Source organism: Belonocnema kinseyi, chromosome 8 (genome assembly GCF_010883055.1).
Source record: "Belonocnema kinseyi isolate 2016_QV_RU_SX_M_011 chromosome 8, B_treatae_v1, whole genome shotgun sequence".
Classification (NCBI taxonomy): domain Eukaryota; kingdom Metazoa; phylum Arthropoda; class Insecta; order Hymenoptera; family Cynipidae; genus Belonocnema; species Belonocnema kinseyi.
In genome coordinates, this window is record NC_046664.1 from 67,994,803 (window position 1) to 68,022,287 (window position 27,485).

Consider the following 27,485-nt stretch of genomic DNA (forward strand, 5'->3'; position numbering starts at 1 on the left):
CCTTTAAGTAAAAAAGGACACTAAAAACAGACTTCACACTCTTCCTCTGTTATTTGCCCTGTTTTTAAGAAACTTGCCCTTTTCGCTTAAACATTAACTGAATTTATAGAACCTAATAAGAAAATTCAACAGTTTTAGGTTTCAATTTAATTATTTACAATTCGAAGGTCTAATATTATTTCTTTGTTTAAAATTCATCTCTTTTGGATAAAAATTTTAATATTTTTTCAAAATGACATTGTTTTTGGATGAAGTTTCAGTTTTGATGTAAATTCGTGTTTTTTTGTTGAAATACAGCTGTTACTTTGGAAATTAATTAAATTTGGTTTAAAAAATCATCCATCTTGGTTAATAATTTATCTGCTTTGTTGAAAATTCGTCTTTTTGTGTTGCAAATTCAATTTAACCATTTTTAAACTTCTTGAACCAAAAAACAATGGAGTTTCAGCAAAATAGTTGAATTTTCAAAAAAACAAAATTCATTTTCAACCAAAAAGATCAATTTTCAAATAAGAAGAATAATTTTCTTCCAAAAAGACGAATCTTTAACTAAAAAAAAAAAAACGGGTTTCAAATGAAAATTTTATTACATATTTAAGTTTTCAGTTTAAAATATTCATTTTTAACATCAAATTTTTTAGCAAAATAGTTACATTTTTACAAAACAAATGACTTTTAAACAAAATAGTTAAATTTTCAACAACAAACATCAAAAAAATGCATTTTCAAAAAAGAAAAAATTTTCTACAAAAAGATAAATATTCAACTAAAGAACATACTTTTTTTTAATTGGAAAGCAAAATAAACACGAATTTTCAAATAAATAGTTAGATTTTCAACTTTAGAAGTCATTTCTTAACCAAAAAGATCAGTTTTTAAACGCTTGGAAGAAAACTAATCCTTTTTGTTTAAAATTCAACTTTTTTCCTACAAATTATTTTTTGTGTAGAACATTCAAGAATATGATTGGAATTTGTTTTCTTTCAGGATTGAAAAATCTTCCTTAGTTGGAAGTTCCACTCTTTTGTTGAAAAATCGCTTTATTCTTTTGAAAATTTATCTCTTGGCAGACATATAATGGTTTTTGGTTTAAAATTCAACCGTTTTGTTGAAAATTAGTCGTTTTTTGGGTTGAAAATTCGTCTTTTCGCTTGAAATTCCAAAATGTGGTTTAAATTTGTTTTCTTACAGGACTGAAAAATCAATCTTGGTTGAAAATTTGTCGTTTTGTGTTGAAAATTCAATTATTTGGTTGAAAACTGGCTTTTTTCTCGAAAATTCGCATTTTTAGTTAGAAAATTCAACAGTTTGGTTGAATTTTTTTTTCTTTCAGGATTGGAAAGTCTTTCTTAATTGAAAATTCGTCTTCTTCGTTTGAAAATGTATGGCTTGGCAGTAATATTATCCTTTTTGATTAAAATTCAACTGTTTTCTTGAAAATTCGTCTCTTTCGTAATAACATTAAAAAATGTCGTTGAAATTTTTTTTTCTTTCAGGATTGAAAAATCTTTCTTATTAGATGAAATCTCCACTCTCTTGTTGAAAATTCGCTTTTTTCTTTTGAGTATATAATAATATATAATGTTTTTTGCTTTTAAAATTCAACTGTTTTGTTAAAAATTCATCTTTTCTGGTTGAAAATTTGTCCTTTTCATTTTAAAAATAAATTTCTTGACAGAAATATAATATTTTTCTAGTTTAAAATTCAATATAGTTGAAACTTTTTTTCTTTCAAGATTAAAGACTTTTCCGTTTGAAAATGCATGCTTCTTTATTTTAAGTTAAAATGTTATTAATGTCAATTTTTTTTAGTAGAAATCTGAACTATTAAGCTTGAAAGTGAATTGTTTTTTATTGTAAAATCTAATTATATTTTTTGGCTCAGAATTCACCTCTTTTGATAAACAATTCAATTGTTTTGTTAAAATTCAACTGTTTAGATTAAAAATTTGCCTTTTTTGCTTGAAAACTCCACAATTTGTTTTTTTTTTTCATTCTTGATCTAGATATCTTTATAAGATGCAAATTCTTCTTTTCGGTTCTAAAATTCATCCCTTTTTTGCCTTAAATGTAACTATTTGGTTGAAAATTAATATATTTCGATTGAGGAATCATCTATTTGGTTGAAATTACTTAATTTTTTGATGAAAATTAAACTTCTTTTATGAAAATTCGTGTTTAAAAAAATGAAAAATCGTGTTTTTCGCTTCAAAATTCAACAATGCAATTGAAATACGCTTTCTGTCGGGATTGAAAAATCTGTTTCCGTTGAAAATTCAACTCTTTTGTTGAAATTAAAATTTATCTGTGAAATCTTATATCTTATATATAATCTTATAAACCTTTATATTAATATTGTTTTGTTAAAAAGTCATCCTGCTTGGTTAAAAAGCAAACTGTCTTATTAAAAATTCGTCTCGTTTGGCTAAAATTTAATCCTTTTCTTTTTAAATTCAACAGTATTCTTGAAAATTTGTTTTTTTTTTTTTTTCTAGAAATTTAACTATTTAGTTGAACACTCACCTTTTTGTTGAAAACTCACATGTTCAGGTTGAAACCCTTTTGTTGAAAATTCGTCTTTTTCGTCTGAAAATTCATCTCTTGGCAGAAATGTAATTTTTGTTTCTTTGAAATTCAAGTGTTTTGTTAAAAATTCGTCTTTTTGGGTTGAAAATTTAACTATTTAGTTGAAATCTAACTTTTTAAAAATTGAAAATTTATATTTTTGGGTTAAAAATTCCACTGCTTTTTTTTGAAAATTCGTTTTATTCATTTGAAATTCCTCTCACAAGTTCCTCAACTATTTTGTCAAAAAAATCGTCCTTTCGGTTCCAAATTCACCTGTTTTGTTGAAAATTTTGTTTAAAATTAAACTATTTTGTCAGAAAAATTACCTTTTTGCTTAGAAATTAACTTTCTTAACAAAAATTCAACTTTTTTGTTAAAAATTCATCTTTTTGCTTCAAATTCCAACTAATTTGCATATCAAACTTTACGGTATAAAATGGACTTTTAGTTTAATTTTATTAAAAAAGAATTTATTTTCTTATTTTGCCGCCATTTTTGTGAAAAATCACCCTATTAATATATAGAATTCCTGAAAATCAAACCAAGAATCCAACACCTAAATTTGGACAACCGTCATAAAAGATTATCCAAGATTAAAAAAAAACCTATCAAAGATTTTGAAAGGTTTCGAGATAACAAATAGATGTTTCTCAAGGTTTCTGCGAAACTTTCGAATGATTTTTGGAAAATAAATTTTATAAAATTTCAAAAACCTTCCAGAAGATTTCAATCTTGAAAAAAAATCTGGAATATTTTGGGCTATTTTTTTATTTTTGAAAGATTTTTCAAACATTTTAGAAAAAGTTTGAATAATTTCAGAAAATATTTAGAAAGTTTGAAACAACTATAAAAACAATTTAAAATTTAAAAATTTAAACAAATTCAAACGAAACGTAAATTTTTCAAGATTTGGAAATAAAACTTTGAAGCTTTTCAAAATTTTTAAATGGTTTCATGCTAATAAAAAAATTGCTCAATCTCCTAGGGAAAATTTCAAATAATTTTCTAATTTGGAAAATTAATTTTCAGATAATATTTCAAAAGATTTTAAAACATTTGAAAATATTTCCAGAAGTATCAAAAAAGAAACTGGAAGATCTTAAAAAACTTTTTTAATTCAAAAAGATTTTTATAATTTTATGATTAATTTAATTCCGTTTGATAGATGTTTAAAAAGTCATTAATCACTTGATTGAAAATGGAACTACTTTGTTAAAAATTCACTTTTTTTTGTTGAAGATTCATAATAATATTAGTTCAAAATTCATCTCGTTTGTTGAAAATGTAACTATTTTTTCTAAAAATTTGTCTTTTTTAGCAGAAAATTAATAATTATTATTATATTATTATTATTGATCAATATTTTTTTGTTTAAAATTCATTTTTTGTAGTTGAGGATTTAAATTTTTGTTTCATAATTAACTTTTTCTGCTGTGAATGAATGTTAGTTAAAAATAATTTTTTTGTCATTCAAATGTTTTGTTAAAGACATTCTTTCGTTTAAAATCCATCATTTTAGTTGAAAATTCAACTGATTCTTTGCAAATCCATGTAGTTTGTTGAAAATTTGTCTTTTTTGTTTGAAAATTAATCTTCTTAGTTGAAAATTTATGTGTTCAGTTGGAAATTTAACTTTTTTAATAAAAACAATTTTTTTGGTACAAATTAATGTTTCCAACTGCGAATTTAACTGTTAAGCAATTCAAATTAAAAAAGAGCAAATGAAAATGAGAAAAACCACCTCATTCTTCTTTCCTCTTATTTATTTGTCCGATGATTTTTTTTATTTAAAATCGCCCTATATCTTCTGTTTAGAGAGCCTTTTTGCTGTGAAGTCTGTTAAAAACATTGATAAAAATTAAAATATTAAAAAAATAAAACTGAATTACACAAGAATTCACTTTGATTTATTATGCACAGTCTCACAGGCATTCATTTGAGCAATTTTTCTCAATTTTCACCCACTTTCATTCTCTGCATTTGAGAATATAATAATTACGAGTTACGGATAGGAAGTAATCACTATCATTAATTATAATTAAATCAAATTCTTTAGAAAGTATGCATAAAATACTTTCCATATCCTCTTACTACTTTCACTCTTCAAAACTTTAAATGTAAATACAAAAAATAAGAAAAAAAGACTTGATATGTACAATGAATTCATAGAAAATAATACATAACTTCTATGTAAATGTTCCTCAGTCAGATTGTCTTATTTTTTCAGTTGACTCGGTTTTTGAATACCACTTTTAGCTGCCGGTTTTCGTGCAAGTTTAACTGCATCCACTCTTTCAACCACAACCACACTTTGAACTTTAAGTTTTTTCTCCGGATTCGCGTTGGATTTAATTTCACTCAAATCGAAGTCAGGTTCGACGACTCGTTTCACATCCTTTCGAAAAAATACCATTGGAGTGCTCGTCACAACCTTGGATCTCAAAAGTCTTGAATTATAATCAAGTTTGATTGTTTCTGTAGTTTCTGTTGCTGGAGAATTTTGACTGGTAGCTGGAAATTTCAAACTAGTTTGTCTCAATTTTGCTTTATAGATATTCGGAGAAATTGTGATCTTGGGAAAAGCGGTTTTTTTTAGAGAAGCTACTTTTTTTGATGGTTCAATCCTCTTAGGTGTAACCAGTCTTTTTGGCCGAGGAGATGGTTTTTTTACTGGACTTTTCTTCGAGGTTGTCAAAGCTTTTTTCTGAGAATCAACTTTTTTGGGTGTAGCTTCGTTTGGAGGAGCGGCTTTTGTTGGAGAGTTTGTTTTTGATCTCAAAACTCTTCCCTCGCCTGATGTTTCGTGTTCACTGATTTTCTCCATTACATGATTGCTTTGTTCAGTTCTTTTCTTTTTTATCTTTTCTACAATCTCAATATTTTTGACTGGGGTCGAGTCTACTTGACTTAGTTTTACCGTTGATACATCTGAAAAATTTTCTATCTGAGACTCTTCATTTTCAGGCTCATCCTTTTTAGACTCCTCCTTTTTAGACTCTTTTGGATCCTGAAAAATAATTCACGAATACAAATCTGTTACTTGAATAATATAATTTACTTGTGTTAAAGAAAGTTTTATCAGGTTATTTTAATGTAAGAAAGTTTTGATTATTATATTCCGTAGTTTAAGTATTCGGAATGGTGGTCTACCATTTTGCCACCTGGTGTCGAAAACTGGTACTAGAAAGAGTAGGTGCGAATTCTGACCTAACTTTCAGTTCAGATTTTTAAATAGTAAATGATTCGTGTATAAATTAATACAAATTTACTTCGAGTTTATTTTTGCTTCAAAATGAGCCCATTTAAGTTGATAATCTGTTGAAAATTACAATAAATAGTACAATAATTTCTTTTTCGTAGGAAAATTTTTCTGTCAAAAATGTATTTTATTCACAGCATAAGATGTAAATTCAATCTAAAACCCTTTGTTTCCGACAAAAGCTTATTTGTACTATCCAATAAATACTTTAAATTCCACACAAAAAATAGTTAAAACACTTTTATGCACAAATTAAAATGCATCTTTAAAATCGTACCTATTCTTTCTAGTTGAGATTTTTGTCACCATGTGGCGAATCGCAGTTTAACCATTAGCAATACTAGCAATAATGATAAGGGTGTCCAGCGATTCTTAGGAACGAAATTCAAGATATTTTCCAGGTTTACCAGGTCATTAAATGATAAGATAAACGTTTTTTATGGATGTAAAAAATGTGCCATTTCAATTTGTATTGGCCAAGCATTTTTAAAGAAAGCAAAATCATAAATAAATTCTGAATTTTTTGCGAACATAAGTCGTATTTGAAATCTTTGAAATCTCTATGACATGTTTTGGAATCTTTTGTGATTTTCGTAAAACATTTGACATCTTTAAGATCCTTGAAATCTTTTCGACATTTAAAAATCTTTTGAAATTTTTATAACATATTTGAAAAATTTGTGAAAGCTTTCTTTATTCTTTATTTTCTGACATCTTTTTTATTCGTTTGAAATAATGAAAATCTTTAGCAACTTTCTCAAATTTGTTTAAAGCTTTTGAAATAGTTCAAAATCTTTGAAATATTCTGAAATATTTTGTATTCTTTTGCATTTTTTATGAAATCTTTGAATTTTTTGTGTAATCTTTCTGAAATCTTTTGAATTCATTTGAAATCATAGAAATATTTTTAATCTGTGTAAAATCGGTTGAAATCTTGGAAATATGGTTTACTATAACCTTTTTCAAATCTTTAAGATCTGTGAAATCTTTGAAGTTTTAAAATCATTAAAAATTTTCAAAATCTGCGAAATCTTTGGAAATTTGTTTGAAATTGAAATTTGCAATTTTTTTTCTTTGTCAAATCTTTTAAAGATTTTCTTAACTCTTTGTTTATGAAATATTTTTTATTCGTTGAAGTCAGTGAATTATTTGAAATCTTAGTGGAATATTTTTAAATCTTCTAAAATGTTTTGAAACCATTCGAAATCGTTTAAAATCTTCGAAATGTTTTAAAATCTTTGAAATCGGATGTACTGTACCCTCTTTGAAATCTTTGGAATTCTTGTATTCTTTAGAATTTTTTATAAAATCTTTGTATTTTTGTGTAATCTTTCTGAAATCTTTTGAATTCATTTGAAATCATAGAAGTATTTGAATCTATGTAAAATCGGTTGAAATCTTGGAAATCTGGTTTACCATAACCTTTTTCAAATCTTTAAGATTTTTGAAATCTTTGAAGTTTTAAAATCATTAAAAATTTTCAAAATCTTTGTGAAAGCTTTGGGAAATTTTTTGATATTGAAATTTGAAATTTCTTTTTCAAATCTTTTGAAGATTTTCTGAACTCTTTGTTTGTGAAATATTTTGTATTCGTTGAAGTCAATGAATTATTTGAAATCTTAGTGGAATATTTTTAAATCTTCTAAAATGTTTTGAAACCATTCGAAATCGTTTAAAATCTTCGAAATGTTTTTAAATCTTTGAAATCGGATGTACTGTACCCTCTTTGAAATATTTGGAATTCTTGTATTCTTTTGAATTTTTTATGAAATCTTTGAATTATTTGTGAAATCTTTTGTATTCATTTGAGATCATAAAAATATTTTTAATCTGTGTAAAATCTGTTAAAATCTTGGAAATCTGGTTTACTATAACCTTTTTTCAAATCTTTAAGATCTTTGAAATCTTTGAAGTTTTAAAATCATTAAAAATTTTCAAAATCTTTGTGAAATCTTGGAAATCACGCATTTTTCAAATCTTTAAAATTCTTACAATCATGATGAAATATTTAACGTCTTTGGGCAATTTTTGTGAAATCTGAAGTCTTTGTGAACTCTTTTGAAGATTTTCTTAACTCTTTGTTTGTGAAATATTTTTTATTCGTTGAAGTCAATGAATTATTTGAAATCTTAATGGAATATTTTTAAATCTTCTAAAATGTTTTGAAACCATTTGAAATAGTTTCAAATCTTCGAAATGTTTAAAATCTTTAAAATCTTTGTGAAATATTTGAAACCTGGTGTACACGTCTTTTTTAAACATTTGAACTCCGTGAAATCTTTGTAAAATGATCAAAAACCTTCTAAATATTTTTAAAATCTTTGACATTTTTTTAAACCTATTGTAATCGTTAGTAATGTTTTGTAATCTGGTGTACACTAGTGAAACCCTTGGAAAATGTATTATAATATACGGTTATTAGTAAATTTAATATCACAAAAAAAAATTAAAACTAACTTCCTATATGAGCGGAGACGAAATTATAAACATATATAATTCTTCACAATAATAAAGCATGCTTATTGCAATCTTGAAAATAATTAGTAAAATCTACAAAAAAACACCTAGAAATTTCTTTCTTTATTCTTTAATGGTTAAACGATCAATTATAACTTGATAAATAAAAAACTTTTCAGTAGCAAGGTTTCTTACAAACAAGATGTTTCTTTAATAATAGACTAAAAGATTTAAATTACTTTTCACATTTCAGTAAAATAACTGTTTTCAAAGAAAAGAAAAAAATTAATTTAGTGTTCTCGTGAAAAACTTCAGGAGATTTCCAGATTTTCAAGGCAACAAAAAATTCAAGAAGATTTCCAGGTTGTCAAGTTTTTCAAGGACGCTGGACACCCTAATGATATAAAGATTTCATATCGGTCATATTTAAAAAAAAACTGGTGTAACGATATATTGTGAAAATCTCGCAACATTGTTGTTGAAAATCTGATTGGTTTTTCATTACTTGAAGTTTGATATTATGATATTCAATTTGAAATTCTGAAAATTAGATCTAAAAGTTAAAAATGTTAGACACGTTTTATGTTAGTGCTTTTAGCCAAAAATTAATATTAAACAAAAAAAAAAGAATTTTATCAAAGAAGTATAAAGTTTCCTAATTTTCAATCATTTTAGTTTATGCTATCGTTTTTATATGAAATTGGCATTTTTATATCAAAATCATTAGATTTTAAAGTTTTCTCATTTTTAAATAATTTGAAGTCGCATATTTAAACAAAAATTTAATGGGATTTTCTTGCTTGAAGATTCATTATTTTAGTTGAAAATTTACCTTTTTAATTGAATATACATATTTTCGTTTGTTGATTATAACTTTTTGTATTTAAAAAAGAAATCTCTTTAGCTTAAATATCAACTATTCAATTTTTCGTTGAGAATTCATTTCTTCAGTTAAAATTTTTGTTTGTTTTGTGAATTTTTTTTAACATTAATTTTTTTATTGGAAATTTAACTATTATATTTTTAGTTGCAAATAGTTATGATTTAGTTGTAAATTTAAGTATTTGGTTGAATATTCATGTTAAAAATATTAACAAACATTTTAAAGAATTCTTGAGGAATTTCAAAGGATTTCACTGGATTTTATAATATTTTTCATTGTTTTAGTAATTTTAAAGGAATTTAAATGAATTTTTCAGGATTTAAAGGATTTCATAGAACATAAAAAATTTCAAGGAATATCATCAGATTTTATGTAATTTCACGGGGTTTCAAGGGATTTTCCAATATTCCAAGGTATTTCCAAAGATTTTAAAAATAATGAAATAATTCAGAAAATTTTGGGATATTTTAACAGATTTCAAGGAATATAATATTTTAAGGAATTGCATGCCTCGAACTCACATTAGAGATTGATAATTGTGCAAATAGTGTTATCAAAATTCCTACTTATTTATCGCAGGCTTTACAATCTACCCCTTTTCCTAATTTTTCTACTTAAATTGCAATTAAATTAATAGAGCACAAAAAGATAATCCGATTATTTTCGGTTGAAAGTTCATTCCTTTCAGTTGAAAAGTTTACTACTAAATTTCTTATTAAAAAATCATGTTTGATTAAAATTGTATTTAATGGTTCAAAATTCAATTATTTTGTTGAAAATTCAACAATTTTATTAAAAAATCAAGTCTTTTTGACTTTAAATTTCAACAATTTGATGGATAATTTTTCTTTCTTGACTAACAAATTTTTTTATTCGCAATTCAATTTTTTACTTGAAAATTTAAATTCTTTGTTGAAAATTCACATTTTCCGTTTTTTTATAGAAAATAAATTTTTTGGTTGAAATCAAGTATTTTGTTGAAAACCAGTCTTCATTGGTTAAATTCATCATTTTCATTGGAAATTCTTTTTTTGTTTGTTAAAATGTAATTTTTTAACTGAAAATTTAACTATTTTGTTGAAAAAATTTTGTTTGGAAGAAAATTAGTTAAAAAATGTTAGACACGAAAAAAAATATAACTATCAAACTATGTATTTTGTTGAAAATCTATTTAATTTGTTAAAATTATGTCTTTTTGGTAGAAAATTAATAGTCTTGGTCGAAAATTTAACTATTCAGTTAAAAATGTTGTATTTTGTTGAAAATTCTTTTTTCTTTGTAGAAAATTAATCTTCTTGGTTTAAAAAAATATATTTGGTTAAAAATGTATGTATTTTGTTAAAGATGATTTTTCAAACAAGAAGATTAATTTTCTACAAAAAAAGACGACTTTTCAAAGAAATAGTTGGATTTTGAACTAAAAAATATCAATTTTCAACCAAAAATCGAATAATTTTAGTTTAAAAACTAATTTTAAAGGAAAAAGATTTATTTTAAACTAAAATGATGAATCCTTCACTAGAATAATCTAATTTTTAACCAAGAAGATGATTAGTTTCTACTAAAAAAGACGAATTTTCATCTAAAAAAGATCATTTTTCAACCTAAAATTAAATAGTTAAATTTTTAGTTACAAAGATTAATGTTCAACCAAACAGATGAATTTTTAACTAAAATGGTGAAATATTTACCTGGAATAATTACATTTTCAATATAAAAATTAAATTTAAACAAAAAAACGAAACAAATTTAAACAAAATAGTTGAAGTTTCAACTGAAATAAGTTAAAATTTCAGTAAAAAAAATTTTCAACCAAGGAAAAGTCGCATGTTCAACAATATAGCTCATTTTTGAACCAACGAAATAATTTTTTTTTCTAAAATTATGAATCTTCAGCATCGAAAAAATTATTCTTTAACAAGATGGTTTCACTTCCAACCAAGTAGTAATTAAATTTTCATTTAAAAAAAAGTGAATTTTGAACAAAAATGTAGTAATACTGATATTTGAACCAAAAGAAATTTTTATTTTTAATAAAAAACAGTTAAATTTAACCAACCAGCCAAAATTTCATCACGAGTTCAATTTTCAATTAAGAAAAATTTTACAGTCAAGAGAGAAGACAAATTTCAATGAAACTGGTAATTTTTGAAGCAACAAGAATTTTCAACCAAAACGATTAACTTTCTACACATAAGAAATAATTTTCAACAAACTACATGGCTTTTCAATCAAATACTTCAATTTTCAACTAAAAACGATTGATTTTTAACCAAAAATAGAACAATTAAACTTTTAATTCGAAAAGAATCAGCAAAATAATTAAAAGCAGTAATATAAAGCTAATTTGACAAATAAAGAATCATTATTATTCAATTTGATATTGTAATAGAAAAAAAATAGGCACGCTCTCAGGCGAAAGTCCAGAAATTTTGAAAATAAAATGCTACCGTCATCCTGATTACTTGTTTCAATTTTAATATTAAATGCTATTTTAAAGAAAATTAAAAAGAATGAAAATAGAAATCCAAAATCCGATTTCAGCGTAACCGCGGACGAATTTCCGAATAAAAAAAAAGTAAGTAACAGTATAAACATAGATTTCAGTGAGACAAAATCTCTGTTCATACTACGTTCTTTGAGCCGAAGTTTTATTTATTGAATATTCAACTTCAAATCTTACCTTTGATTGGGATACATTTTTATATTTCGTGAGAAATTTGCTGATATCGGCTTCACTGGGTCTTAGGTTTATTCTACCCTTTCTTTTCTTGATTACATCAGTCTTTACCAAAGGATTCTTCTTTTCGACGCGACGGTTTTTCTTCTACACACAAAGGATATTTATTGGAACTAAATAAACTTGAAATTCTCTTAGGGATCGTCCATAAACTACGTTACCATTTGTTAACAAATAGTGGATTTTTAAAACTAAATTATTGAACTTTCAAGACAAAATTATGAATTTTCTATACAAAACTATTAAATTAGCAAATAAAAAATATGAAATTTTTGATTAAAAAGTTCATTTTATATCAAAAAGATGAATTTTCAAATGAAATAGAGTAATTTTCAACAAAAAACCGAATATTTAACAAAATAGTTCAATTTTACCAAGTTGAATTTTTATTTAAAAAAAAAAACGATTTTCGACCAAAAATGAAATAGTTAAATTTTCAATTACCAAAGTAATTTTTCATAAAAAAAAAGGAATTCTCAACAAAACAGTTTAATTTCCAACGATTTTCTAAACAAAAAGATTAATTTACTACAAAAAAAAGACGAATTATCAATAAAATTCAAGAGGCCTCAACCAAAAAGTTGAATTTTTAAGAAAGAAAAAAATTTAATATTTAAGAAAGTAGTTCAACTTTAGAACCTAGTTGTTAATATTTTAACTAGAAGAAAGAATTTTCAAACAAAAAGATTAATTTCCTTTACTTTACTTTTAGAATTTAGAAAAAAAAATGTTTTTAAAAGTACGTATGGTAACTTTTTTATTACGTTTCCAGATGATGAATGTTTTTGGTAGAGAATTAATCTTTTTGTTTAAAAGTTTATGTCTTTCGTTGAAAACGCAAATTTTAGATTGAGAATTCTTGATTTTTTATTAAAAATTCGTCTTTTTGGTAGTAAATTAACATTTTGAAATTTAAAGTTGAACTATTGTTCTAAAAATTCAACTTTTCGATTGAGGATTCTGGAATTGTATTGAAAATTCGTCTGCTTTGGGAGTAAATTAATCTTTCTGTTTAAAAACCCTTCATTTTGTTGAAAATTCAACCTTCTGATTCGGAATTCTTGAATTCTTTTTGGTTAAAAATTTAACAATTAGGTTTCAAAGTTGAACTTTCTTAAAAGTTAAACCTTTTCTTTCTTTCTTTCTTTCTTTCTTTCTTTCTTTCTTAAAAGCTCAACTTCTTAGTTCGGAATTCATGAATTTGGTTAAAAATTCGTCTTTTTTGGTAGTAAATTAATCTTTTTGATTAAGAATTCATTTTTTAGTTGAAAATTTAACTTTCTGGCTGAGAATTCTTGAATATCTTCAAAAATTCTTTTTTTCAGAAAAAAATAAATAAATCTTTGTTTAAAAATTCATCTTTTTGGTTAAAAATTTAAAAACTAAGTTTCAAAGTTGAACTACTTTCTTTAAAGATAAAACATTTTTTTTCTGTCTAAAAAATTGAAATTTTTGGTTAAATTTGGTTAAAAATTCGTCTTTTTGTGGTAGTTAATACATTTTTTTTAAATTCATCTTTTTTAGTTGAAGATTCAAATTTTGGTTGAGAATTCTGATATAATATTGAAAATTCGTATTTTTTGGTAATTAATTAATTTTTTTTTAAAGTTCACATTTTAGTTGAGGATTCTTGAATATTATTGAAAATTCATCTTTTTGGTTAATAAATTAATCTAATTATTAAAAAAAAAATTTTTTAGTTAAAAATTAAACTTTTTGGTTCCGAATTCTTAAATTTGGTTAAAAATTCGTCTTTTTTGGTAATAAATTAATATTTTGGTCTAAAAATGTATTTTTTTTTTTTAGTTGAAGATTCAACTTTTTGGTTAAAGATTCTTGTATATTATTGAAAATTCGTCTTTTTTGTTTATTAATTGATTTTTTTGTTTAAAAATGTATCTTTTTGGTTAAAAATTTAAAGCTAGAGTTTCAATTTGTACTACTTTCTTAAAAATTCAACAATTTTTTGTCTTTCTTTAGTTAAAAAAATCACTATTTGCTAACAAATGGTAACGTAGTTTATGGATAATCTCTTACTAAATCATTTTTGAAAAAAATTACTTTTAAATTCGATAATTCAATAGTACGATCATAATAAATTACTAACCTCAAGAATTTTAAAGTGTTTTCTAAAATAAAATACCTTCCGTTTAATTTTCTCGTTTCCTTGAACCATCTGCCTTAATTAATTCTCTACATTCTCTATAAAATTTGCGAAAATCTTTTATTATAATTTACTTACTCGTATTCGTATCCGTTTTCTTATTGGTACGAATTCTTCCGAAGAAGACTCATCGGATTCCTGAAATATTAGAGACATATGTGAAGTTCCTGAAATGAGAGAAAGAAAAAAGAAAGAATTTTGTTTACCTGTAGATAAATGTCAATTTGGTTTTCTCCTGCCCTTTTCCAGGAAAAAAGTGGATCCTCTTCTTTTTCGATACTCTCCAAAGCCTCAATCAAAGATAATTTTTTAAAGGCTTTCAAATATGACTTCAGGTCTTTCTCGGTTTCTTTGTTGAGCGGTGTACCACGCAATGTGTCAATTTTTATTAGATAAGGCCTTGTTTCCTTCAAATTGTACACTAAGTACAATATAATACTTATATGGGCACCTGACTCTTTATCATAAACACCGAGCAGTTCAATGTTTACGTATTCGTAACTTAGTTTTATATTGAACAGATTGCAATTTGTAACTTTTTGCAGGGATTTCTGAAAAGAACAATTGAAATAAAATATAAATACCATCGAAAAACCAATAATATAAAATATTTTTAAACAGAATTTTAAAAAAGAAAGAAAATAAGCGTATATGTTTATCAATGTATTTCAAGTTTCAACCAATTACTTGAATTCTCAATATAAAAAGATGAATTCTCAAATGAAAAATTTAATGGTTTATACTTCGATCAAAAAAGATGAAATTTCAAACAAGCAAATTAGTTTTTTACGAGAAGAGACGAATTTTGAAAGAAAAGGTTTATTTTTCCAGCTAAAAAAAAATATTTTTAGAAAACAGTTGACTTTTGAGCCCGAAAACATTACTTTTTAACAAGCAAAACAATTTATTTTAGACCAAAAAGTTAAACTATCAACAAAATCATTGAAATTTTCAAGAAAATAATTGAATTTTTAATTCAAATGATGCAAATGATGAATCTTCAACACAAAAACATGAATTTTTAACAAAAAAGTTCAAACTTCAACTAAGTAGTAAATTTGCAATAAAAAAGGTTTATTTTCAACTAACAATATAACAGTTGATATTTTGATCCAGAAAATATTTGAATTTGAATTTTTTTTAAACAATCAAATTTCTGAAATATTAACATTTATAACATTAATCATATAATATAACATATAACATTTTTTGTTGAATATTCCAAAACGTACTTGTGAGTGGAACTACTTTTTTTTAATTGATTCCTTTCGTTGATAATTCATCATTTTATTTTATCTTTTGTTAAGCTTTTTTTTTTGTTAAAAATTTTATTATTTTGTTGAATATTCGTACTAAATTCGCTGAAAATTAACTTCTTGTCTAAAAATTGACCTATTCCATTTTTGGTTGAAAATTGATCTTTTTCATTTGAAAATTCATGTATTTTGTACAAAAATTAATTTTTTTGTTAAAAATTGAACTATTTTGTTGAAAATTAATTTTTTTAGATAAAAATTCAACTAGTCGGCGTTTGGTTGAAAATGTATCTTTTTTCAGTTGAAAATTAAACTATTTGATTAAAAATCCATGCATTTTTGTTGGAAATTCGTCTTTAGTTATAGAATATTAATTTTCTTAGTAAAAACCTCATTTCTTTGGTTGAAAATTGAACTATTTTTTTTTGTTGAAAATTCGTTTTTTATGGTTAAAATGCACTTTTTTAATGGTTAATATAACGATTCCATCTTTGGTTGAAATTTATCATTTTTTTGTTGAAAATTCATATATTTTGTTGAAAGTTCGTGTGTTTTGGTAGAAAATTAATCTTTATACTTAAAAATTCATCATTTTCGTCGATACTTCAACTACTACTTGGTTCGAAATTAATTTTTTTATTGAAGATTTGTCACTGTCTTTGCAAATTAATTTCTTTGGTTAAAAACTATAGTATTTTGTTGAAAATTCATTTCTCTTTGTAGAAATTTAATCTTCTTGTTTGAAAATTCATCTTCAACAAAATACATACATTTTTAACCAAATAGTTGAATTTAAAACTACACACTTCCATTTTCCAGCTCAAAAAATTAACAATTGAAATATAATATTTGATTTTTTTGATTTCCCTTTGTACTTTAAAAAATTGTTTGTATTATTTTGTATTTTTTTTAATTTCTATTTTTGAATTGATCAAAATAAAAACTTTAGTTAGTCTCATATGTGAAAAAAATTACTTATGCTTCCTCTATAAAAAAGAAAGAAATTTTCTATCAAGAAGAAAGACAAAATGACGAATTTTTTGTAGAAAAAAATTGAATTACGATTCAAGAAATTCAAGAATTCTTATCCAAAGAGTTAAATTTTCAATTAAAAAATGTGCATTTTTAAAGACAAATATTATTTTTAACAAAAAAATTGCAATCAAATTCAATAATCCATAACAAAACTGTTGAATTGTTAAGAAAGAAAGAAAAAAAATTGTTTAATTTTTAAGAAAGTAGTTTAACTTCAAACCCGAGTTCCTCAATTTTTAACCAAAAAGATGAATTTTTATACAAGATTAATTTTCCGCCGAAAAAAAACGGATCTTTAACAAAACTCAAGAATTGCGATCCAAAAATTTGAATTTTCAACTAAAAAATAAGAATTTTTAAACAAAAAGATTAATTAATTACCAAAAAATACGAATGTTCAATAATGTTCAAGAATCCTTAACCAAAAAGTTGAATCATCAACTAAAAAAGATTAACTTTTAAACAAAAATATTAATTAATTACCAAAAAAGACGAATTTTTAACCAAATTTAAGAATTCCGAACCAAAAAGTTGAATTTTCAACTAAAAACTGAGGATTTTTAAATAACATCAATTTATTTAAAAAAAAAGACAAACTTTCAATAATATTCAAGAATCCTCAACCAAAAAATTGAATTTTTAAAAAAGAAAGAAAAAAATGGTTGAATTTTTAAGAAAGTAGTACAACTTAAAAATCTAGTTTTTAAATTTTTAACCAAAAAGACGAATTTTTAAACAAAAAAATTAATTCATTACCAAAAAAGACGAATTTTCAATAATATATAGCACAAGGAAATAAGAAGATTAATTTATTGCCAAAAAATACGACTTTTCAATATTCTAGAATGCTCTAACAAAAAATTAAATTTTTAACTAAAAAATGAATTTTTATACAAAAATATTAATTTGATACCAAAAAAGACGAATTTTTAAGGAAATTCAAGAATTCCGAAGCAAAAAGTTGAATTTTCAACTAAAAAAGAATTTTTAAATAAAAAGATTAATTTACAACCAAAAAGACAAATTTTTAATAATATCCCAGAAAAAAAAGTAAAAGGTTGAATTTTTAAACAAAAAGATTAATTTTCTACGGAAAAAACTAATTTTTAATCAAATTCAAGAATTCTCAACTAAAAAGTTAAATTTTTAACTGTTAAAAGATTAATTAACTAAAAAGAAAAAAGATTTTTTAACAAAATTTAAGAAATGCGAACTAATAAGTTGAATTTTCAACTAAAAAAGATTTTTGAAATAAAAATATTAATTTAGTACCCAGAAAGATGAATTTTTAATAATATTCAAGAAAAATCAACTAAAAAGTTGCATTTTTAAGAAAGTAGTTCAACTCCAAAACCTAGTTGTTAAATTTTCGACCAAAAAGATGAATTTTTAAACAAATAGATCAATTTTCATTCAAGATTAATTTTCTACGGGAGAAAAATGAATTTTTAACCAAATTCATGAATTGTCAACCAAAAAGTTAAATTTTTAACTGTTAAAAGATTAATTTACTAATAAAAAAAAAGATTTTGTAACAAAATTCAAGAATTGCGAAGCAAAGAGTTGAATTTTGGAACAAAAATATTAGTTTAATACCAAAAAAGACGAATTATTAATAAAATTCAAGAGTTCTCAATGAAAATGTTGAATTTTCAACTAAAAAAGATTAATTTTTAAACAAAACAAAAAAATAATTTACTATCAAAAAGACGAATTTTAAAGAAAATTTAAGGGTTCTCAACCAAAAATATTAATTTACTGCCAAAGAAGGACGAATTTTTAATCAAATTCGAGAATTCTCAAGCTAAAAGTTCAATTTTCAAATAAAAACAAGCTTTTAAACAAAAAGATCGATTTTTTTACCAAAAACATTCATCATCTGGAAATGTACTATCAACCTTTACCATATGCACTTTTAGAAAAAAATGGTCTAAATTTGTGAGACCCCCCCCCCCCCAGAGATAACGTAGTTTATGGAGGATCCCTAAAGTAAGAAATCACTTCGCTAAATTGACCAAAATTATTAAAATAATGAAAAATTGAAGGTTTCTGCGATCTGAAGTAAATTCCCGGTCAAAAGTAGCCACCCTGATAATGTCCTAATTTTCCGATCAAGCCACCCTGACCACAATTGATTTTCGAAAAGTAGGACAAAAAGATTTGAAAAATGAGGACAGAGTAGGACAACAATTTATTTAAAAAAGAAAACAAAGTAGGACATCAAAGTTTGAAAAAGGTAACAAAGTAGGACAAAAAAGTTTGAAAAAGAGGACGAGGTGCATAGTTGGAAAACGGGAAAAAGTAGGGCATGGTAGAATATAAAAAATTATATACAAAAGATATTTTTCAAACGTATTTTTCAAATTAACTGTTTTATTAAATTTTATGAACATCGTATATTTTAGTTAAACCTGATACATTCTAATTAATATCACAAATGCACATAAAATATTTTCCGTATAGTAGGAATGTTTAATAGTACTTTATCTTGTAAATTGAAGGGGCGGACGCAATAACTACCTTAGCGCTCGAGCGCGCGGAGAATTATTGTCGGTGGAGCAAATTAAAAAAAAACTGCTCAAATTTGAGTTTCGACCGTCAATGTTTGCAGAGAAACTTTTTGGAAACTTTTGGAAAACTTTTTGGAAAAACTTCTTTGATCCCTAAGGAAAATTTATCTTACTGGAAGTTGTCAAAATTTGAAACTTCCTCACACAACTTTCTCGTTTGTATACATGCAACCGAGATTTCGAAGAAAATATTTTTTTAAATTCACTAGACGGCCCTAAAATTTTCTTTAAACTTGATAAACATTCTAAGAGTCGTAGTATATATTGAAGAATGTTACATAAAATTTTTAAGATAAAATATCAATTCCCGACAAAGATCTGGCGAGTTGAACGCAAAAAAGTATTGATTTTTGTTTCGTTGAAAAATGTTTTTTTCCTTAAATTTCTAAGAAATGAGACAACCTTCAAAATTGGTCGACATACAAAAAAGATGCGCAATAAAATTCTCTACAAGTATTGACTGTCGATACGCAAATTCATTCAACTTCTAAAAATTTGCTCCGCGTGTTCAAACGCTAAGGTGGTTATTGCATTCGGCGCTTCAATTGATACAGACATCGTTAGATGGTATTGGATGATAAAATTTTGTAAAACAGGTTCAAAAGTTGATTGAAAAATAAAAATGTATAACTTAAAAAATTCGGAAAAAATAGGACAAAGTAGAAAATGCTGTGGGGCAACTCACACAAGGCCTAAAATGAGGACATGTCCGGGGAAATCCGGACGAATGGTCACCCCGGTAAAAAGGCTTGCATTAAAAAGTATTAAAAATTTTCATTCATTCAGTGGTAACGTGAGAAATATTGAATACTTCTGGATCCAAAATTTAATCCCTTCTAATTTAGCAAATTTTGCTACATTTATTTACTGTTTTTCGAATAATAATCAGGCAAAACACTTTTTAAAACATAGCGTCGGTCATTTTACGATGTCAGGCTCAATTTCCACACAGAAGATTCTGGTGAAAAATAATTTTTTAAATTTTTTATCATGATTTTATATTTTTTCAATTGATAATATTTGAACAAAGCGAACATTTGATGATAAAGAAATGTATTCTTACATATAATCCTACTAGATTTGGCAAATTTTATGCTTTTAGAGCGCGTTGTAATACTTCAAAAGAAAATTGTGTTTTTAATGTATTCGAGGTTAAGTCTGCCAGCTCCGATCAGCTTTAAAAGGGATTGAAATATCATAATTTTCGCCGCCTAATGAGAATTTAAAAACTAAGGACAGAAACGGCATTCTTAGGGATTCAAATTTTCTAATACTTTTTAATGCCAGGCTTCTTACCGGGACCCTAACCCTGAGAAAAAGTAAATTAAAATCAAATACCTTGAGTGTAATGAACTGATCCATTCTGTTGTGATAGCAATCAATGTAATGTTTGCAATTGCGTATAAATTGCACAGCGTAGGTAATATTATCCAGAGGAGTTTCCTTCAAAATCAACTCTATATCCATAAACTTGGGCATTACGTACTTTCCAATTTCACCCTTATTATCAACATTAAAAAACTGCACGGAGTAAACACAACTTTTATTCCCTTCGCCTTTCGCGAAGAAATGGAAAATGTACTCATCCTTAAAGGATTTAATGCACTGTATCCCAGCAAAATTAAACAACTCATTTTTTACTGAAAAACTGCCAATAGGCAATTTTTTCACCTCAGATTCTGAAAGATCGTCTGTTTGGGAAAAACGTCTGGTGTTTTCTAGATTATTGGTACAAGTGTTGAGTTTCTGTTTGATTACGGATTTTAGAGACTTTAATGTTTGAATATGATCCCTTAAAATTGCTTTTGCTTTTTCTGGGGATTCTGTAAATAAAAGAAATGTATTATTTGAAAGTGGATGACAGTTCTTTTGAAGGTTAGGTTTCGGAAGAGGTTAGGTGTTACTCACGTTTGGATTGATTTTGATGAGTGAAAGCGACATTGGGGCCACCGACTTTCCTTTTTGGACTCATGATTCTCACATTTTTTTAGCTTTTTAAACCATTTTAAAGTATTTTGCACCCTTGTTTGTACTGTGGCACTTTTTACCCGCCAAAATATCAATATCAACAAATCTTTAAATTATGGCCGTTGCGCATTGCAGTGGTTCTCAAATAATCAACTGGCGATGGCATTCAATCATACCAACAGTGAATTAAAAGCTTGTTCAAATCCATTATAAAGAAACAAGGTTTATTATTAATACTTTAAATTCTTTTTATCATAATCTAAAAATATATATATAGAATTTTTCAATCTACTAATTTATTTAATTTTGAAAATATATTTAAGAATTCTCAAATATTTTCTTTTTTTTGTGTGTGGCAGCACTTTTTGTGAGCAAAATGTTTTTAAATTTGAAGGAAATGATTGTATACAAATTCGATAATATTTTTAAATTATTTTCCTTTCCTCGAAAGATTTGTGTGAGCAATGTTTAAAAACATGAAATCATAATATAACATTAATGTAAAACGTTGTCATTTTGATTAACTTAATTTAAAAAATAATAATATTGCATACTTCTTTCATTTTTAAATTTAAACTTTCAAAATGTACCTTAAAATATTAAACTTTTTTGAATGAAATTTGTTTAATAACGAAATAAAGAATAATTCAATTGATTAAGAACATATTTTACCCTTATTTTTAATAGTTCATTTATAATTAAAACAGATACTCGGTTTTAAACATTTAAAATCCACAGCTTGATCTTATTCAATTCTTAGCAATAAATAAATTATGATCAAATATAGTTTCAAGTTATAAAATATTCTTAATTTCTGCAAAACTTTTGAAATTCCTAAATATCTTCTAAAATGACGTAATTTGTATCTAATTTTTATACATCTTTCATGAATTATTTGTTAAAATACAATAATGGAATATTTTCATTAAAGAAATTATTTGAAAGGTTAGGTTTCAAAAATTTTTTAAATTAAAAAAATTTAATTAATTTTTCAAAATAAAAAATCATTTGATATTTGTAAACATGCAATCGTAAAATCGTAACATATAATTAATGTTAAACTTTAAAATTATTATTAAGTTAATTTATTATTTTTAATTTTTTAACAATGAACAGAATATTACTTTAAATTATTAAAACTCTTATTATTTAACTTTATTTTTAATAATTTCTTTATAATTTAAAAAAAATATATGATTTTCAATATTCAAAATCCCATGATTTGTCTGCACTTTTTAAGTGTTTGCATGTGTTTGTTTAAGTGTGCGAATTGGAATTTATTTTGATTTAGAACTTAATTTTGAAGGTCTTAAGGGCACGAAAAAAATATGTCTTTGGGGAAAATATCTATGTAATTATACTTTTAAAAATTATTTTAATATTATTACTGATGATGGCTTATTTCCAATCTTTCAAAATTAAACAAATTGCCGTTAAATCTTCCAGATCTTAGTTTAAATTTTTAGAAATTTTTTGAAATTTTTCATAATCAGCTTTAAAAATTAATCTTTAAATAAAAACTATTTTGAATTTTTTCAAGAATTTACGATTTTTTATTTTCTTAACTAATTTCATAATTTTTTAAAAGCTTTTCAATAATTTTCGAAATAGTCAAAAATGTAGATTTGGTTAAACAAAATTTTAATCTTTTTAAAATTTAAATTATTTTAAAATCTTTTCAAAATTTTTAAACATGAAATTAAATATAGTTATATGTGAATTAACTTTTTCGTTTGAAAAAATATTTCTTTATTAATTTAAACTTGAAAATTTAAAATTTTTTAAATTCCACAAGTTTTGCTATTGGTTAAAAATTCTGGCGAATATGTTATATTTACAGTTTTTGTTAGCGAACAATAACATTAAATTATAAATTTAAAAACATTTTTTTGCTAAATTAAAAATTTTCCGAAAATGTCCAAAAACATGTTCTCTTTTTAGATTGAAGCATAGGTATGCACACATTTAAAAAAAGGAGGATATGTCGAACCTGAAATTTCTTTAGCTGGAATAAAAAAATTCTATTATTTTGCTTATATAGATGGAAAAGTTTTCGTAATGCTTAAAAGTTGCAAAAACGATTTTTTTTAATACAAAAAATTAGCCATAATTTTTAAACTAATAAGAACAATGTTTGGAATTAAAAAAATTTGAATTTGCAAATAAAAAAAGAGAACAGTAAATATTCATCAATCCCCAAAAAAATGTAATGTAATTTTTTAAATGTTTTTTCAGTCCCTGTAATTTTTTTATGTAATTAAGTAATATTTTTAATGTAGGGAGCTTTTACAATTGATTACATGATATATATTTGAATAATAATTTTATTATTTTTTTTTTATATTTAAAATGCAGTGCATATTTAAAATATAAATATTTTGAATAAAATATATTTTTTTTTAATTAGTGAAAATGATAAAAATAAGTTTGATTTATATAAGTATAGAAATATAGTACAATAAAGGTACTTTTAAAAATAAAAATCATTGTTATTTAATTTCATATTATATTTTCTTTTAACGAAGAAACAAGTTGAGTTGAAAACAAATTTTCTCTAATAAACGAGACCATAATCAATTATATTAAAATTATTAAAAGTATAACTCGATATTTTCTCGAGATTCGTTTTTTCGTGCCCATAATACCTCAAGATTTTTGAAAGAATTCCTTAATGTAATATTAATTATAAATTAATTTTTTGTTGCAGTTAAAAATGTTAGCTTCACAGCATTCGACATGTCTGGCCATGATCGATACAGATCGTTATGGGAGCATTATTATAAAGATTGCCATGGCATAATTTTTTTAATAGATAGCACTGATAAATTAAGGCTGGTTGTTGTCAAAGAAGAATTAGACATGTTGCTCCAACATCCTGATGTTGAAGGTACTTTTAAAATCCAATTAATGCTATTTCAAAACAAAAAATTTAATTAGAATGATTTTTAGTCTTTAAAAATCCCGCCGATTTTATAGTGAATATTCACATTTTTTAAAGTTATTTAATTTATTTAAAGTATTGATTAAACTATTCTATTGGTGGTTAAAAACTAATAGTTTTTCGTTGAAAATTCAATAATTTGGGTAAAATTAAATGTATTTTGTTGTAAATTCTCTTTTTTTTGTAATTATTTATTTTATTTTTGTTTTGTTTATTTTATATTATTTACTAAGAAATTGTTAAGAATTTGTTGTATTAGTTGAAAGTCCAGCCATCCAAGTATTTGATAAAAAATTTGTTTTTACTTTTAATTAAAAATTAATTATTTAACTAAAAATGTAACACATCCACTTTATGAATAAAATTTGATAATTTTTAGTTTAAAATTCTACTGTTTAATTTTCAATTGAGAATCTATCTTTTTTGGTTGAAAGTTAAACTACTTGAACGAAAGATGAAAGACTTGGTTAAAAATTCATTTTATTTAAAGATTCAACTATTTTTTTTTAAATTATTTTTATGTGTGAAAAATTTAACTATTCTATTCTTCTATAATTGTTTTTGGTTGAAAATTCAACAACTTGGTTGAAAGTTTATGTATTTTGCTGTGAATTCGTCTTTTTTATAGCAAATTAATCTTCTTGATTGAAAATGTAACTGCTTCGTGAAAAGTTGAACAAATTTGTCAAAAATTCATTTTATTAGTTAACGATCCATCCGTCCTACAATATGGTTGAAATTCTGTTGTTGTTTTTTCTTGCAAATTAATTTTCTTAACTGAATATTTTAATAATCCATTTTTGTCTGAAAATAGACTGTTTTCAGTCGAAAATTCAACTATTATCTTTTTCATTGTGAATTCATCTTTTTTTGGTTAAAAAATCAGGTACTTGGTTGAAAGTTGAACTACATTAATAAATGTTCATTTTATTGATTAACGATTTAACTATTTTGTTGAGAATTTGTTCTTTTTCAGTTGAAAATTAATTTTTTTAACTGAAAGTTTAACTATGCCATTATTGGTTTAAAATTAATCGTTTTTAGTTGAAAATTCAACAAATTTTTGTTTAAACTATAGTTTAAAATTCAAGCATTATGCTTATAAATTCAACTTTTTTGTTGGAAATTCGTCTATTTGAGTTGAAAAATTTATTACTTTCCTAAAAAATGCAACTATATGGTTAAAATTCATATTTTGCTGTTTAATGTTCATCTGATTTCTAGAAAATTCGTCTTTTTGGTTTAAAAAATTAAACAATTTGGTTGCAATTATTTTTCTCTCTACTAAAAAATTTTTTCCTAATCGAAGATTCAACTCTTTTCGTGAAAAATGGTCTTTTTGGTTAAAAAATTCATATTTCGGTAGAAATTTGATCTTTTTTTGCTTGAAAAGTCAGCTGGGTGGTTAAAAATTAATCTGTTTTGGTTGAAGATTCAACTTTTTTTGTTGTTGAAAATTCATCTTTTTGGTTGAAATATCAACTATAATATTTTTTTTTGAGTATTCAACTTTTTTCTTATACTGTACCATTTTTTTAATTTAAAATTATATATTTTTTTTTTGTTATAATATCAACTATTATATTTTTGATCAAGAATTACATTTTTTTATTGAAATTCCATCTCTTTGGATAAAAGTTAAACTGTTTTATTGAAAATTGATGTTGTTTAATTGAAAATTCGTTTATTTTAGTAGAAAACTGATTTCCTTGGTTTGAAATTTTAGCCTTTCTGGTTAAAAACGCAACTGTTCGGTTGGAAATTAACTTTTTTGTTGAAAAGTTATATTTTCGGGTGAAAAAGTGTACGTTTTTTCAGAAATTATGTCATTTGGTTTTGAAGTTCCACACTGGATGATCTTTTATTTCTTTGTGGATTGAAAATCTTTTTTTTTTTTAGTTTGTCTTTTTGGTTGGAAAATTCATCATTTTGTTTGGAAAATCCATAATTTTAGTTGAAAAATCTTGTATTTTATTAAAAAATTCTTTTTAATAGAAAATTAACATTCTTGATTGAAGATTTAAATTTTTGGCCATACAATTGATCTTTTTTGGTAGATATTATATCTTTTTTTGTTGAAATATCAAGCTCCATTACATTTTTTGCTGAGAATTCACATTTTTAGGTTGATCGTTTAATTTTTTGTGTTTAAAAAGTATACAATTTATTTTTTTATGTTGGAACTTCAAACATTTGGTTGAAAAATCATCTTTCTTCATTTAAAATTCAGCTTTTCGGGCTTAAAAGTCAACTATTTTCTGAAACATTCAACTTTTTAGCTTAAAAACGCAACTCTTTCGTTAAAAAATCATCTATTTTGGTAGAAAATGAACCTTTTAATTTGAAAATTGAACTTTTTTGTTGAAATTTCAATATTGAATTAAATATGGTATCTTCTATATATATTTGTAAACAATTTATTCCATTATTATTACCCTATTTTCCTGAAAATCACCCTATTTCCCCTCTTCTTATACAACATATTATATGAAATCTTTAAAAATATTATATATGTATGTTTTGTGTTTTATTACAGGCGCTTATCAAATAAAATCGTAGGAAAATATTGTAAAGTAGTTTTTGAATGGTCCCTTATTTAGAATTATAAAAATTAATTTTTTAATGAAAGTATTATATTTTTAAATGAATTTATTTGATAAAAAAATTATTTTTCAGCACGAAAAATACCAATTCTATTTTTGGCAAATAAAATGGACTTGCCTGATTCCCTTACAACAGTGAAACTCGTATCAGGACTTGGATTAGAAAAAATTCATAATAAACCTTGGCACATACGAGCTACGAATGCAGTAACTGGGGAAGGATTACAGCCGGCGATTGAATGGCTCACTGATCAAATAAGAGATATTTATATTAATAAGAGGTAGTCTTCCTAAAATTAAAGATAGTAGTAAAGCAGCAGGGCATCTGGGACATGGTTCAGTTCCAGGCTAAGCATCGGTAAAAGAGTGCCATACCTTACCAGCAATTCATTTTTCGATCGTCGGTAATTAACCGGCCACTGTTTTACCGACATTTAGCCCGTAACAAAATTTTCTGCTGTACTACTAAAGAAGATTCACAGAAAAATGAATCTAACTTTTAAATTAGTTGTAACAAAAATCCGTCCAATGAGCACAATCATTCTGAGCTTATAGCTTTATTTTGGATACTACGTGAATAAAAATCCGCCCGTTTACACTCGAATTAATAAAGTAATGTAAATATAGTCCGCTGAACATGGTACTTAGAATGATAATATAGTCAAATAGTGTACAATATATTTTTAAAAGTTTAACACTTGTTTTATTTCAGAGTTTTAGTTTTATTTATTTTATTATTTGTTAGCTATAGTTGATATTATACAAATATTGATTTGAAAATAAATTTGTAGACGACTCTTATCAATTATTGATGAATAATGTAAGGCGAAACATATTCTGAAAATAATAATAAAGAAGTATTTAAAGATAACCGATAAGTAAATAATATAATATATTCTTATTCCCTACATCTTATGTGTGCTATTTTTAAATTATTATTAAAATGAAAAAGAATACATTTTTTTATATAAAATAAAAATTTTCAATCTGAGATCTGAGAAAAAGAAAAATAGTATTGCCACTTTGTTTTAAATTTATAGG

General features: G+C 24.4%; 2 protein-coding genes across 3 annotated transcripts in view; one reads left to right on the plus strand and one right to left on the minus strand.

Annotated features, from left to right (window-relative positions):
* The window catches only part of LOC117177898 (ADP-ribosylation factor-like protein 6), a 27,664-nt gene extending 402 nt beyond the window's left edge, over nucleotides 1-27,262 (plus strand). For both annotated transcript variants that reach the window (XM_033368970.1, XM_033368971.1), the window contains exons 2-3: nucleotides 23,608-23,787; nucleotides 26,518-27,262. In XM_033368970.1, coding sequence (XP_033224861.1) covers nucleotides 23,608-23,787; nucleotides 26,518-26,729 — 392 coding nt within the window. In that variant the 3' untranslated portion in view covers nucleotides 26,730-27,262. The remainder of the gene's footprint in view (nucleotides 1-23,607; nucleotides 23,788-26,517) is intronic.
* LOC117177896 lies at nucleotides 4,454-21,029 on the minus strand. Its single transcript, XM_033368967.1, has 6 exons — nucleotides 20,841-21,029; nucleotides 20,271-20,755; nucleotides 14,278-14,622; nucleotides 14,150-14,209; nucleotides 11,851-11,994; nucleotides 4,454-5,575 (listed from the first exon to the last, which is right to left on the minus strand). Exons 1-6 carry the CDS (start codon nucleotides 20,902-20,904, stop codon nucleotides 4,784-4,786), a joined length of 1,890 nt encoding a protein of 629 aa, XP_033224858.1. The 5' UTR covers nucleotides 20,905-21,029; the 3' UTR covers nucleotides 4,454-4,783.
* Nucleotides 27,263-27,485: the final 223 nt, after the last annotated feature.

Excerpts from the sequence above, each read along its gene's own strand:
- LOC117177896 (XM_033368967.1), bottom strand. The coding sequence starts at position 20,904 with ATGAGTCCAAAAAGGAAAGTCGGTGGCCCCAATGTCGCTTTCACTCAT. Across the intron at positions 20,756-20,840 it reads TCATCAAAATCAATCCAAAC|AATCCCCAGAAAAAGCAAAA; the intron begins GTGAGTAACACC and ends TTTTATTTACAG. Across the intron at positions 14,210-14,277 it reads AAATTGACATTTATCTACAG|GAATCCGATGAGTCTTCTTC; the intron begins GTAAACAAAATT and ends CTAATATTTCAG.